This window comes from Aethalodelphis obliquidens, unplaced genomic scaffold, assembly GCF_003676395.1.
Source record: "Aethalodelphis obliquidens isolate GAN/ISIS:26980383/991018 unplaced genomic scaffold, ASM367639v1 scaffold3, whole genome shotgun sequence".
Classification (NCBI taxonomy): domain Eukaryota; kingdom Metazoa; phylum Chordata; class Mammalia; order Artiodactyla; family Delphinidae; genus Aethalodelphis; species Aethalodelphis obliquidens.
The window spans coordinates 49,250,617-49,266,269 of NW_020837947.1; the positions used below are offsets into that span (position 1 = coordinate 49,250,617).

Genomic DNA, 15,653 nt, shown 5'->3' on the forward strand with positions numbered 1-15,653 from the left:
CTCCCCGCCTCCGCACGCCGCCCTCACGTGACACCGGCGCGCTCCCGCGGGGGGAGCCGGATCTGAGAGGCGGCGCCGCAGGAGACGGAGGGACGGGCGCAACGTTGGGTGTCTTAGCTTTTGCTCCAAGGCCAGCGCGGAGGACGCGATGTCGGGGCTCTTTCGCCCGCTGCTTTTGGCCGCTGGCTGCCTGGCCTCGCTTTGCGTGATGACCGCAGCTCAGAACACCACCCTGGCCCCGAACACGACTGCACCCTCGGTTCTACCGACCACCACCACCACCACGACAGCGCCGGTGCCGCCGCAGACCCTCCCGACGGTCACCACTCCAGCACCAGGTGGGCGCCGGCCCAACGGGCTTTCTGCTCTCGCCCCCCCGCCGGCCCTCTCCCTGCCGGTGGTGCGCGCGGGGCCGGGGCGGGCCGCGGTCCGGCAACATGGCGGCCCGTCCGAGTCCGGCCGGGGACGGGCCGAAGTGGCCGCTGTTGGGGATCGCCCCGGGCGGAAGGGGCGGCTGAGCCTTGGGGCCGTTGGGCTGTTTCCGGCCCAACAGTGTCCTGCCCGCCTGGAGGTGTTGTTTAAAAGTGCCTCGTAATCTCCATCCTCACTTCAGGCTCCGAAGAGGGGACGTGGCTTTCTTCCGTGGTGGCGGCAGTGAGGTTGATTATGGGGCGAGGCTACCGCCTCCAAAGTTGGCGATGAGACCGAACTCCCTCTCTCTGGGGTTAGTCGTTTGTCCACCCAGGTCTTCTTTTCGAAGGGAGGCTTCTCCCGAAGTTGGCGAAAGAAGGAAAGAGACGCTGCAAACTAATGCTTGCTGGTGTCTCAGTCCTAGGTCTGAAAAAATAAGTCGTTTGATATTTAATTATATCGGTTTTGCGGATAGGTATGGGATATATTTGAGGCTTGAGCATTTAATTAATTAAAATTTTGCACTCCGTGCTGTGTGCAAAGGAGAAAAAGTACCCATTCGTGTACCCGGTGCTTCGCATGTATCTGTTAGTATTTTAGGCTAAACTAGAAGATAAGTGGTGAAACCTAGGAGGTGGATGGAGATAAAGTAACTCCGCCAGAACCGTGTGTTTAGTAGATTGTGAGGCTGAGATTGGAACCCAGGTTTGTCGTTCTTCTAAAACTAGATCAGGACCTTTTGTTAAGCTCTGCAGTCGATTTGGAGACTGGTTGAGGCATACACTGAATCTTACAGCAGAAATTGTCAATGCCGTGACAACACGCACGAGAGGAGGGAAGATAAATTTTAAATTAAGGTGAAGAACCTTAGATATTTAAAACTTGCAGTCTAGTGTGATTGGTTATCCTAGTTAATATTCGGTAAGGAGTAACTGGCATATAGACCGAAGACTTGAAGTGTAAGAATTTTTACCTTTTTTTTTTTAGGCCGATCACGTTGTTTTACAATATCTTCTCTAGTTTTTGTATTTTGTAGGAGTTTAATGACATATATAGTAAACTTAATGTTATTTGTTAAATTTAGAAAGATGTAATGGTAAAATTCAAACATCTTTTAATGAAGAAAGGAAATTGCAGTACAATACTGGAGATTCTAACTGCACTATTTCTAACATGATAGAGCAGAATTTGTTTTCCGCTTATTTGGTAGTTTCCTCCTAGAATTTTTTTCGGGGGGGGGTTGGGGTGGGGTGTGTGTGTGTTTAAAGAGAGGCTTGGAAATATGTTAATTGCATTTGTGTAATTGAAATGAGTGCAAAGGAGATGATTTGTGTTTTATGTTAAGTGGTGGTTGGATAAACTGCAGCCGGAAAGGCAGCAAGTTTAGTTCATTGTAAATAACATACACTATGCTACCCAAATATTCATCATCAAGCACAGAAGATTTTAAACAACTAGCATTTTTCATGTGTATACAAACCTCTGAAGAACTTATTTCTACTTTGTGACTCCCTGCCACTCCCCAAAGGGTACGGTATATGTACCAATCTCTGATAAATATTGAAATGCAATGTGTTTATGCAGAACTATTTTTTAGGCACGGGGAAAGCAAATGAGAATGTTTTTTGGAGGCATCTAGCTTCTAGGAAAATGTATAGAGCCTAACTCTATAGTCCATTTGTTTGTCCAGACTTTGAATTGTAGTTAGCTGCCTTAGATGTCCTGTCTCAGAGCCGTTTGGCTTAAATTATTGACAAAGACCTTGCTAACTTGTTAAATTATGTGACTGTAGCCCCCTCCAGATGTGTTGTCTCTTATCCTCCCGTCATGGAAAACCCCGGAGAGAGCGGACCGTTTATGAATTACCGATCTCAGATTTTTCAGGATAGGCATCATCGGAGCTTGGGTTCAACCTGTAATAAATCTTTATCACTATTAAAAATTGCAGTTCACATCTCATGTTTTGGGGCAGTGATTTCCTTGTGTATAGTGTTGGCCTCGCAACAGCCTTTTTTCCAGTATTTTTCTTTTTTAAGGAACACTCAAGAAACTCTTGAGTGTCTGAAATAGTTGCTGTGCAAAAAGGGGTTGTTTAGATAGGTACCAAGAAATATTGAGCGTTCCCACTAGCTTATGCTTTTTCCCCCCTTTCTCTTGAGTTGACTTCTGGCTTCATAAGTTTTTTATAATGATAGGAATTTTTTAGTAAGCCACTTTATAATGTTTTTTTTTTCTGTGTGTGGTTTTAAAAGAACACGTAAGATCTACCCTCTTAATAGATTTTTACGTGTACTGTACAGTATTAACTATTAGCACAGAAGATCTCCAGAATTTTTCATCTTCCTTGAAGCTTTATACTCATTGAACAGCAAACCTCCATTTCCCCTCTCCCAGCTCCTGGCAACCACCATTTTACTTTCTGCTTCAGACTTTGACCATTTTAGATACTTTATATAAGTGGAATCATGCAGTATTTGTTCTTCTGTGACTGGCTATTTTCACTTAGCATAATGTCCTCAAGGTTCATCCATGTTGTAGTGTATAAAAGGATTTCTTTTTTTTTAATGGCTGAATAGTATTCCCTTGTATGTGTATAACACATTTATCCATTCATCTGTGGATGGGTTATACAGTTTTGCCATTTTCTTGAAATAGTAAGTCTGGTACTGTATGTAATACTTGCTGTTGTTTAAAAACGGTAACTAGTACAAACTCAAAATAAGATACCAATTAATTGATTTTATATATTTTAACCCCCACTCCTACCCCCAGAAATCTGTGAAAGCCGCAACAACTGTGTTTCCTGTTTTGACCCTAATGCTGCTAACACTACCTGCTTTTGGATAGAGTGTAAAGGTAAGAAACTTTGGGATTGCTTCAATTTTGAGAGTTCAGTATTGTTTTGTTCTAACATTTAAAAAATACTGCAAGGTATTCTTGAACACTTGAAACTTACGTAAAACATTTGGGATGGTGTGCATTACTTATTTTGCAAATCAAATACTTTTCCTTTAAACTTAAACCAATTGCTTAATACTCTCCCTAAAATCTTTTGTTGTCTCCCATGCTCCCCCCTTTAATTTCTTAGACTTGATAATTAAGGCTCGATAGCTTTAAAAGGAGAAGAAATTTTAGACCTTTGTGGTTAGGTTAAGTGTACTAGTACTCTGAAATTAGCTGTGAGAGAAAGCTGTGGAATTTTCCCCTGAAAACTGTTCCCCAGTAAAATGTTTGAGGCATTTATCTTCTGTAGATGTCCTACTAGATGAACTATAAAGAGACCTTATGAAGCATTGTTGGATACTTAGATATGGGAGAATGAGGTGGGAAAAGAGTGACTTTTTTTGTGCTACTGTTAAGTTTTAAAGTTGTCTTTAATTTGATTGAGGGATAAAGAGCTAGATGGAGATAGTTTGAAATGCCAATAAGGTTTTTGTTAGAACCACCGGATTACAGCATAAATTATTCTGTTTTCTTAAGGTAAGATGGTTGCATTTTTTTCTTATCAGTAAAACAATTTCTCAGGTTTTTTGTTTTATATATAAAGAAAAAGCCAAAGCTACATGTTAAGCTTTTTATTCTTCATTGAAAAATTGAAGAGTTCTGGCAATTATGTCACTACGTAACAAAGTTTAAAAGCCTCTTTTAAAATTAAGGTATTAGCTTAAGTTTGAATTAAATTAACTTTTTTGTTGTATAAGGGTCACTTTTCTTTAGGTGATAAAATGGAATTTAAGAGTGTGCCCCTCCCCTCTTGTATGGCAGAGTTGGCAAGTTTTGGAGATTGAATGCCTGCCTTACTGTAGGATATGTTGGGGAAGGCTTTCCCTTGCTGGTGCTACAAGTCTTCCCATCCAGGAAAGTGGTTTTAGAAAGTGTAGAAGACTAAAGCAGAGATCTGGAACAGAGATCCCACTGCTGCTATGGGGCACCTCTCATGTTTACTAAGCCTTTATTAGTTTCTAAGGACTTCCCCCTACTGACTCAGCCCTCTTGTGGATTCTAGCAACCTTCCTGGTATAGTACCACAATTCTGAGATATACGTGTTTCTGACTTATCTGTTCAGTATATTCATGTGGATTTTAAAAGGATGTTTGGAGAGATCCTGTGTAATATGTCTAAAACAAGGGGAAAAAGATAATAACAAAGTATTTTGTTTATCTGTGGACTTCTAGAGAGTTTATACCTGAGTTCGATTTTTGGAAGCAACTCTGGAGCATAGTAACAAAGTCAAAGATAATGTGAATAATTGATCCTCTTCCCGTCCCCTTCCAATAACAGGTAAAAGCTACTGTTCAGATAATTCAACAGTTAGTGATTGCAAGGTGGTGAACAGCACCGAATTCTGTACTGGTAAGTATTCACATTGGCGTCTGGGAAAAGTGGCTACAAAGAGGTAAGGAAGATCATTGCCTCGGGAAGCCTTATTTCAATATTTGGTTTAAAGCATTTCCATAATTCTAATCTCATTACAAACTTGGATCTGAATAGTATATTCATATTGATTGCTGAAAGGACAGTGTTCTGAAGCTTGATTTAGTCATTTGCTGGTACATACCGTGGAGTGCTGTACAGATATCTCCTCCTCTGTGTTTTTTTTTAACTCTTCCAGATACTCACTGTATTTTACACCCTCTCTTTATTTGCATTTTACAGGCCTGGACAACCTTGTTCTGGCACTTTCTTGATTATGGTACTGGTGATTATCACAGTCTGGATCAGTCTGTGCTATGGTTAAATGAATCCTCTCTGTGTTCCTCCATTTTCTGTACTTCGGTTTGGGGAACTTGGTTATTTAACCTTTACTCTGCCCAGGAAATAGTTTTTAAAAATTCCTAGATGAAAACTGATTTTTCTAACAAGATTATAAATTAATTGGAAAGTCAAACTCCTAATTTGGTGTGTAGATAATAAATAGAATAAAAGATTTTTCTGGAGTGTGTCAGTAACCTTGAAAGATTACCTGTAACTGTTTAATTTTGGTAGGGGTTTCCCCATTCCTCTCGCCTCCCCCCATCCCAACTTGAACTTTGTAACTGAAACTTTGATTAGTATGAGATCAGTTATACCCAATGTAGAGTCCATAATATGGTTTAGATGGTAAATGAACAAACAGTTTTAATATTTATTTTAATGTGTGTGTACCTGTGATTTTATGATAATATTGTTTAGAAGTAAGATTAAGTATAGAATTTTAAAATACATTGAAGAAAAACTGAATAAGTAATTCTACTGATTTGATGATGTATCAGTTAGAATTAGTTTTGGCTATCAAGGACATAAAACCCCAAATTAATATGGTTTAATTGATAGATTAGTTTGGCTCTTGTGTAAAGGAAATCTGGGTTTCAGTGCAGCTAGAGGGCTAGAGAGGCATCTCTACAACCATTAGACCCAGGCTCCTTCTAGGTTTTTACTGTGTCATTCCTCAGAAATGGCTTTGACCTTATTCTCCAAGGTGAATGCTTATGTTCCAGCCATCAAAATGGTTTTCCTGCCAACAGGAAGAGGAAGGGAAAGTGAGAGACCCCTACCTTACAGATACTTCCTAGCAGTTGCACATGGCTACCTAGCTGCAGGGGAGGCTAAGAAATGTCTTTGCATGGGAGGCTGTCACTAAAAATTGGTGCTATTTCGAAAGAAGGGAAGGCCAATATTGGGACAGAGCAACTATCTACTCCATATGTGGCACTTAAATGAAAACATTGTGAAAGTGGCACTCAGATGACTGCAGGTTGGGAAATAGTGTTACAGATTGTGATATTTTAGACAGCTTTGACTTACATGTGTGTTTGTTTTTTTAAATAGTGCCCACTGCCACACCATTGCCAACCAATTCTACAGGTAATACAAGATAATTGACTCTTTTCCCCCTCCTTTGAAGGTTTTTAAGCTTTTTTTGATGAATAACTTTAGTAATTAAATATCTAAAAATCAGTATGATTTTAAAAATGAGTAGACGTAGTCTTGGACTACAGTAATTACATTAACGTGTACTATTTGGGACAGTGAAACATAACTATAGTGTTTCACGTTCATTGAATTTGAGCAGATTTGCCATAGCTTTGTACATTGAGTCTGCAAACAGCTTTTTGTGCATTTTGTGGAACTCTAAGGAAATATAGAAGCCTAAAGGAAATTAATTCTCATCATCCATAGGTACACCAAAAGGTTTTCAGTTCTTCCAGACTTTTCTCTTTGTGATCTAAATAAATATACTTATTAGGAAATTGGATGATATGGCCATGCAGGTTTGAATTGTTCTCCCTGTTAACTGCACACGTTGTTGTATGCACTTTACCCATCTACTCTTGGTTGGATAGTTAGATCATCTTTCATTCTTCATGCAGTGAATATCTTATAGGAAAGTATTTGCTGTCATCTCTGGTAGGATTGATTCAAACAGCATTCTCTGTCAGAGGATATGATTATCTTAAGACTCTTAATAATGATTGCTTTCCAGAAAGATATGCTTTTCATTCCTATCAAAAACTGGAAAGTTTTTTACCACATCTTCAACAGCAATTAAATAATATCTCCTTGTAAAAATCTTTACCAATTTGATAGTAAGACTAAATAATTAAAAAACATCTTCTCCACGACAAGTACTAGGCTAGAAGATAGGGATATAGGAACACAAGTAAGATAGTATTTTGTCTGTTGTAGGAACTATGAAAGGTCGGGAAGCACAGTGTGTTGGGGGATTTGTAGGAAGGTGTGTGTGTTGAGTAATATGTGGTGACAGCTTCCTGGAGATGTTGACTGAGTCTTGAAATTACACTGGTAAAATCCGAGAGGAACTTCCCAAGTGGAGCAGGCTGGTTAGCTCATGTGAAGGAGAGGTAAAAGAGTATAATAAAGTCAGGGAATTGGCATTTGGAGTGTCCAGTACAAGGCGAGAACAAGTTAAGCTGGACAGTCAACAGGTCAAGAGCCAGATTGGGACGTGCCATTGTATACTTTGCTGGTGGGTTTGAAGCATGATGAGATTTGCATTTTAATAAAATAACTTACTTTAACTGTGTAGAGAGGTGAGTGGAAAGAGGCAAGAGTGAACACAGATGAGATATGCTATTGCAGTAATTCTAGAGAACTAATAGCGGAGGAGTTGCAGATGTATGCAAATTGGCTTAGGAAGTAGAAAGGAAAGCACTTGATGATTGAGGTGATGGGAGAACTCTGCTACACAGCACAGATAAGTTAACCATTGTAGGCAGTGGTAGAGTCCACTGGAGCAGCTTTGAGAGAGAACAGGGCTTGAGGACCAGGCTCTTGGGAACAGTAATGTCTAAGAGGTGGGAAGAGGACTGGATAAGAAACTGAGTAGGGATGGGCAGAGAAGTAAGCCCAGAGACGTGTGCCTAAGAAAACCTGTGTTTGTGTGTGTAGGCGTTTTAAGTGTAGTTTTTCAGAGGAAAAAGTAGTCAAATGGTGTAACGAGGCTAAGAACTCATTTTGAAAGACTTTGGCAGTGTTGAGCTAGCTTGTACCAGCTTCTGCTGGCACAGCTCATCCCCCCTGTACCCTCAGTGATACTATGTTGGCAGCTTGAATTAATGGCTACAATGGGAGTAGTCACTCCATGGAAATCTGCAAATTCTACAGAAAGTATTTTGGAGAGCAAACAGTTGTGTGCTGATAAAACCACCAGAAGTCATTGACAAGGAGGATGTGTTAAAAGTTGATGAAAGCAGAGATACTGAAAGAATATGGATTTCCAGAAGGTAGGATATGAACAGAGAGGGGCAGAGGAGGAAATAGTTTCCCCAAAACTATTGTGGGTTGCTTTTCATTTCTTCCTTATGAATCTTGATGTAGTTCTACTTACTCTACACTGGGTTCTCCTGTGATCTCCTTGAGTGTCTTTTGTTTTCTCTCTTTGGTTCTGTGAAGTGGAAGGAGGTCAGGGCTTGCTTGCAGAAAATGCATCAATTGAGTGGTAATTAGTGGTTGAAGAGCAGCCTTTATATGGTCTCTTTCCATGTCAGCTGCTGAAGAGAGCAAGTGAGAAATAAAGGAACTGTTAAAGAAACGATGCAAGGAGAATCTGATTTATGTAGATAGGCTTTCAGTGAGGTTAATTATATAGTCTAACACCAGTACAAATAATATAAGTATTATAAACATAAATAAAAATATTTATAGGTAACATAATATCTTACAGTAGAATGACTAAATTATATTAGAAATACAGTGGAAAATATATTAAGTAGAAAACAAACTGTGTTAAGTAGTTCCAGTACAATTTTATTTTTTTGTTGTATACATGTCTAGAAAAATGGCCAGCAGGAAGTAACATGTTTCTCAGAATGATAGAGTCACTTAAATGCTTCTACTGTATTTTCTAAATTTTCTATCACCAGTAGCAGCTTTTATAACCTATGAATTATTTTTTTAAATGAAAGGAACATAGGGTAGGTCAACAAGGTATTCCCTGAGTAGTGCCTGATTTTGAAAATTTTACCAGTGTAATACTTTGGTTAAAAGTAAAAATATGTAAATGATTTGCCTATTTCAAAAAATGAATTATTTTTTTAAAAGTGAGGGCAACTTTTACAAATACCCAAAAATTAAACCTCATAGCTCTGCCTTCATTGATTATGTAGTGGGCTTCTGGTGCTTCAGAGATTTAAACCAGTGCAGATTTCAAAATTAAAATACATATATATATATATATATATATATATATATCTCTTTTACCATGTTCAGAGGGTGGTAGTGAGAAACAAATAGCAAATTTGCAAATTTTTTCCCCTAAGGTTGTCAGACAAAATTAGTATTTTAAGATTGAAAAGAATTTGATATATGTTTAATTTATGAAGTATATTTTTTGTTTCACAGAATGTATAAGCAACAAAAACTCTGAAGGGATTATGAGTCTTAAAATAACCATACCCTCTAATCTAGGAATTCTGTATAAGAATCAGTCCTATCAGAGATGAGATCAAATATTACCCTGTAAGATGTTCATAGCATGCAGAAATGAAAGATGACCTAAATGTCCAACCAAGAGCTGGACCGCGGTGCTTACAGTTAGAGAGAAAGGGGTACAAATAAATGTGTGTGAACATATCCTAGCGTTTGCTAATATCTATTAGTAGTATCGATACTATCAGAAGTCTCAATATAGTGCTTTAGTTCCTAAAATGTTTTTACATTCAAACTGATTCTTCCCATGAGTGCATTTCTTTAGAGACACTCATGCAGTATGGTAGAGAGAGCTTACCCTTGGGCTCTTAATATCATTTAGATGGGGAATGATGGCCCCAGGGCACCTGTTCTTTTAAATAAAATTTTTGGGAACACAGCCATGTCCATTCATTTGCTTGTTGTCTTTGACTGCTGGTGCATTACACAGTGCACAAAGTCTAAAATATTTACTGTCTGCCTCATTAAGAAAAGTTTGCCAAGCCCTGGAAATGAAGAAGATAAGCAAATCTTGATACTTACATAGACTGAATTGTATTTGTTTCTTACCTGACTTGTTAAAGTTAATAGTTTTTGTCTTGGAAGCAAGATTATTGGGAAAGAACTTGTAGTTCCCTCACCTAAATACTAATTCTTGCCCTTCTGTGTGTCTTTTTGCAACTTTATCCAAGTGTATACATAAATTTTTATACTTAGATATGTACATAGATGTTAACATAGATAGAAGTTTTTGATTGCTTAATGTTTTAAAATACACTTCAGAGCTAATATTTTGGATGCATAGATATGTTATTGAACCATTAACTGAGATTTGGCCTTTATTCTCTAAACAATTTGAAAGCATGTTGAAGTGGTAGTAGTGTTTCTAAAAGATGCTAGATAATTGAGAAATTTAAAATTTTAATACATTTTGTTTACATTCCAGCTAAAACCACAACTCCGCCTTCCCCTTCTACAGCTTCCACCACAGCTACTACATCAGGTAATTGAGGTTTTTTTAAACTAACAGCGGGGTAGGATGTGTGTGCTGTGTTGCCTTTTACTATTTCTGCTATCACTGTCCAATTTTATTCATGAATAGTTATGAACTGAAATTCATCTCTTGTATTTGGAGGACCAAGATAGTAGGCTGTTAAAGCAATAAGATAGGTTTGCTGAGAGTCCTCTTCTGGATTTTTAAAGTGTAATCACATTTGGCATGACATGTTAGAATTAAACAGTAATGGTTTTCCAAAACCCTTTCAGTACAACCTGTAGGTGAAATCTAATTTCTTATAACTTAAAAATTAAATACTGATTATTGTTAGGGATTCGTTGTGTGCTGTATTAGACCATGGCAATTTGAGTGAAGGTAATATAGCCATCCTTTTTGCTGTGAAGGGTCTAAAAAGCCAAGATCACTACCAAATGTGCACCTCATATTTCTTACCATTTCTTATATTCCTTTATAACCTTTGATAGTGTGTGTGAAAATTAACTTTTTATTAATTAATGATTTGACATGTTATTAACTAAATCATATTTAGGTTATGCCACAGGGCACTGTAGGTACACAGGTTAGGAACCCTTCCCTCCAGCCATATTTATAATACTGTTTTGATTCTCATGAATATTTTATGGGTTTTTTGATCCTTTTGGTTTCATTCTTGTGCTACCTTTCTCTAAATTGCAGCGAAGCCATTCTGTCTTCACAAGAAGAAATACAGAACAGTTGTAATTAATTTTAAAGCTGGCCAACTTATACAGCCACAGGAACCAGTGTTTATTTCCTATTCCAGTTAAGAAAATAAACTTTATTTTAAATATAAAATTGTTGGGACTTCCCTGGTGGTCCAGTGGTTAAGAGTCCACACTTCCACTGCAGGGGGCGTGGGTTGGATCCCTTGGTCGGGGAACGAAGATCCTGTGTGCCGCGTGGCACAGCCAAAAATTTTAAAAAAAGAAAGAAATTGCTTTTTGTTAAAGTGGATGGTGCTCCACTTGAAACATTTTAGTCTCTGGAAAGGAATTTTTGTTTTGTTTCTTGTTGAAACATTTTACTGCCTGAAAAGGAATTTAAATTTTTGTGCTTTATTTCCTTTGGTAATACTTTTTCATTATAACATTTTCAGAGTAAAATTTAAATGTCTTTAATGGTGAGTTCTGCTTGTTAGAATTACAAATTGAAGATTTATAAGATTATAATTGTAGATTATTAAGATTACTTTTGTAATTTGAAAAACTAATCAAATTTTTATTTACCTTATGTATTTAGTAAAATGCAAAAGTTGTATAAATTTTAAACACAAATATTAATATTTACTCTAGCAATTAACTAAAATATGTAGTCTGAAGAAACCAGGTTTTAAAAGTGCTTGACATGTTCCCAGGGCATAATGTGCCAGGAGAGTCATTTTTGTCATTTTCATATTTGAAATTATATAGCAGCATTGACCATTTGATGTTGCTGGATAGAATGAAGAACGGGATTGGTAAATGGTCGTCTTCCTCAATTAGGAAGCTGTAAAGACTTGACACGAGAGGAAATACTTCATAGAATTTAACACATGGCAAAAAAGAAGCTCAGGTGAGTCTTGAAATTATAGAGGATCATGAGACTTATTAAGTGTTGTTATTTCTTTCATCTCATTTAACAGGTACAACTAATACCACTTCAGCTCCGACTACACAACCTGTGCGGAAGTCTACGTTTGATGCAGCCAGTTTCATTGGAGGAATTGTCCTTGTCTTGGGTGTGCAGGCTGTAATTTTCTTTCTCTATAAATTCTGCAAATCTAAAGAACGAAACTACCACACTCTGTAAACAGACCCGCTAAATTAACAAGGACTGGTGTGTAACTCACTGAAACCAAAACATTATCTTTCAAGATGTCCCACATGGAAGACGCTATTCTAGGATCTTTAATTTTTCAAAGGATGCATATAGGAGCATCGCCCTTGAAGAAAAATCAGTGAAATCTATTTGCTCAACGGGAATATGTAAAATATTCTGCATGAATCCTTGTGGCTGTCTTCTTTTATTTTAAATGGCTGCTGCTGTGGGATTATGTTCTCTCTTCTTGACATGCCAAATGTAACTCTGTAAGTGATGGAAAACATTGTCCTGCGCAGACAACCTCATGACTCTTTTGGCAATTTAAATGTAGTTATTTTAAAGCCTGAAAGCTGCATTTTTTCATCCTAACTCAGGATGTAGTTTAGTGACCAGAATTGAGAAGAATGTGCCAAATGAGCATCAATCAGGTGGATTTGGGGCTATCGTTGCAAAAGTGGAATAAATTTATAAATTTAATATCCTTAGAGTAAAATTTTGTGCTTGATAAGTTATTTTTTCTACATTAGAAAAAAGATGCCACACAGGGAATTACATTCCAGATTTAAAGAAATGAATGGAAAGGATACAAAACATTAAAGTGTAGCAGGTTATTGTTCATACTTGTAAAGCACCTTATATCATTGAGAAAATAAAGAACAGTGCCTTAAAAGACAGACTGAAAGGTAGACTGTAACTTAAAATGTTGGTGATTTGTTCTTTCACATTAATGAAGGGAAAGGTTGGTCTGAGGATGTAACTGTTGATGTGAGCAGTAGTAAACCTGCTTTTAGATACCATACTGTTAGTACTTAATTGAAAACTTACCTACTTTATTTCAAGCCTGAGTAATTTAAAGGATGTTATACAAAGTCAAAAGCTTTCATCTATTGAATCTCCCAACGTTTTGCTTATGGCTGTTAAAAAGTATAGAGATAAAGTTGATTTAATTATATTTTCCTTTGTACTTCAAAAAATTATCCTAACACTGTTGTACCTTAAAAGGATTTCCACGAAGCTTTCTGGAAAAGTAACTTCAGTAAGGCAAGAAAGAAAGAAGTTGTTTTAGAATCATTTATTAACTCTTTAAATGAGACAATCATTTTAAGTTTTGAGACAGCAAACGTGAGCAGTGTAATTTCATGAAAAATTTTAGTTGATCAGATTACTGTAGATTTTTAATGATGATTGCCCTGGATAAACAGGTTGTACTTTTTTTCTCCTTTTCCATCCTTTTCTTCTGAGTTTCAATTGCTGTAGTATAAGCATGCATACTTTTATTTCTTTAGCTTCCTTATGAAGCACTAGTTTTTTCAGGTTTAGAGGGATACTTCTTCCCTGCCTTTGACACATTGGATTAGTTCAGAGGCTTAAATCAGTTTAAAATGAGCTTTTGCTTTTCTAGGTCATTAAGGTTTTTTGTTTTAGTTTCTTTAGCCTATAGTGGCTGTGTTTAGCACTTGGTTTTCAATATTTTATAGTAAGAGATGACAAGTTGCTTTGGTCCATTTCATAAGCCAGAATTCCTTACATTTAGATAATTAAAGGTTCTTAAAATAAAGATTTACTGTTTCCTCTTTACTTGCTGGTACAGCTAAAGTTTGTTTTACTTGCACATTGGTACATATACCTAATGTTTTCAAGTGCCTTAATTGTTTAAAATCTCTGGCTTCAAAGGTTTTTGGGGAAAGGTAGGCTTACCTCACATTTTTGTTTCCCTCAGTAGTAATATTTTAGGTACCTCACAAAAAATTTTATTATGGTGCCATGGCTATTAGTTTTTAGTGAGTGCTTTAAGATACAAGATTCAGTTGAAAACATACAGAATTTCCATTCTCCCAAAGTGGTAAAAATTAGCTACAATGGTATAATTGTCATTTACCTAGATAGGAATACCTTGCCACACATTAATGTTAACACTATAGCTACTTTTGTGAAAATATAGCTGATGAAGCCTCTCATCTTCTGTAATTTTGAATACTCTAACAGAATCATAATATGGAATTAGATTTTACAAAAAGAGCTCTTACAACAGAACTCACAGGCTTTTCCCCTCTTCCTTTAGCAGTTTAGTATCTTGAGCCATTAATAATTTTTGGGTTCTTTTTAATCCAGAAGGTATATAGAAACCTTTTCAGATTTTTCATCTGATTTGTTCATGCAGATTGTAGGTCTATTAAAATCCCTTATTTTACCTTACAGATATTTGTTGCACAGACACTGCTGTATTTAGAAATTTCTATTTCAGTTCATTAAAAACTGCAAAACCAATCTGTATCATGTACCAAACTGATTTTAAATAAATCTACATGTTTGTTGGATTAATCTGCTCTTTTTTATTAACTAAAGTATGTTTTTATATTTTGATTATGAAGTTTAATGCTAGTGAGTTTACCTTAGTCTGTTGGGGGATGGCTTGTCTCCTCAGTTTTTCATTGCTCCTGAAGACTAGCAGATAGTAACTAAGGGACATATTCATCAGTGGAGAACAGAGCCTTAGAAATGATAGTTGGAGGGAGGACTTGGTATGCCTGTGGGATTGACATGCAAGTTGATCTTCCTCAAATCATTAGAAATCATCTACTTATGTGCTAGTTAAGCAAGTATTTATCAGAATACCATCTGTTGTTAGATATCTGAAAGCTTGTTTGTGACTTTCTGCCTTATTCAGATTGCATATAAAGTAAAATTGGGTTTCTGTTCAGAGTCTTTGGTATAAATATCTAGGACAAAGCCACATGCTGGTATGTGAAATCTGGTTCTTTAGGCCCATGTTTGGGGCAACATTATATTCTATATTAAATCACAGAACTTGGACTAAGAAGAGAGAATAAATACCTATCAGCCTTAAAATCCAGAAGAGTGTATTGAAGGCTCCCCAAAACATTGCTAGAGAAAAATTGTTATTTTGATAAGAATGGTGTTCACAATAGGTTTTTTTTTTATGATAATGAAAAGTCCTGTGTATTTCCCCATGTAGTTACCATCCCTGTGCTCTTCCTTAATTTGTATAGATAACCTGTTGCTGGTGTTATCTACCTTCTGCCTAAAGGATGTCCTTTAACCTTGAACATTTCTAGTTTTGATGGTACAGGTATTGTTGATGAATTCTTCCAGTTTTTGTGTGTCTGCTTTCGTTTTTGAAAGACGTTTTCATTGGATATAGAATTCTAGGTTGACATTTTTGCTTTTAGCCCTTTAATGATGTTGATCTATCATCTTCTCACATGCATCGTGTCCTATGAGAAATCTCATCTTTATCTTTTGTTCCTCAGTACATGTTTTTTTTTTTCCTCTTTAAAGATTTTTCTCCTTATCACCATTTTGAGCATTTTGATTGTGATGTGCTATGCTGTAGTTTTCTTTGTTTCTTGTGGTTGAGGTTTGTTGAGTTTCTTGGATCTATGGTTCTTCATCAATCACATTTGGAAAACTTTCAGCTATTTCATCAGGTATCTTTTTCTGTTCTTTCCATTCTCTGTATTGGGGACTCTAATTACA

The 15,653-nt window shown here is 36.9% G+C and overlaps 1 protein-coding gene across 2 annotated transcripts; it reads left to right on the forward strand.

The window, feature by feature from the left end:
* Window positions 1-4: 4 nt before the first annotated feature.
* On the forward strand, window positions 5-14,477 carry CD164 (CD164 molecule). 2 transcript variants are annotated; one of them, XM_027089018.1, is made up of 6 exons: window positions 5-338; window positions 3,184-3,267; window positions 4,694-4,765; window positions 6,221-6,256; window positions 10,266-10,322; window positions 11,837-11,970. In XM_027089018.1, exons 1-6 carry the CDS (start codon window positions 149-151, stop codon window positions 11,881-11,883), a joined length of 486 nt encoding a protein of 161 aa, XP_026944819.1. In that variant the 5' UTR covers window positions 5-148; the 3' UTR covers window positions 11,884-11,970. The 2 variants fall into 2 exon arrangements, with proteins under 2 accessions (XP_026944819.1, XP_026944812.1); XM_027089011.1 differs by lacking the exon at window positions 11,837-11,970 and adding an exon at window positions 11,977-14,477 and having other exon boundaries at window positions 36-338.
* Window positions 14,478-15,653: the final 1,176 nt, after the last annotated feature.

Excerpts from the sequence above, each read along its gene's own strand:
- CD164 (XM_027089011.1), top strand. The coding sequence starts at position 149 with ATGTCGGGGCTCTTTCGCCCGCTGCTTTTGGCCGCTGGCTGCCTGGCC. Across the intron at positions 339-3,183 it reads GGTCACCACTCCAGCACCAG|AAATCTGTGAAAGCCGCAAC; the intron begins GTGGGCGCCGGC and ends TCCTACCCCCAG. Across the intron at positions 3,268-4,693 it reads CTTTTGGATAGAGTGTAAAG|GTAAAAGCTACTGTTCAGAT; the intron begins GTAAGAAACTTT and ends TTCCAATAACAG.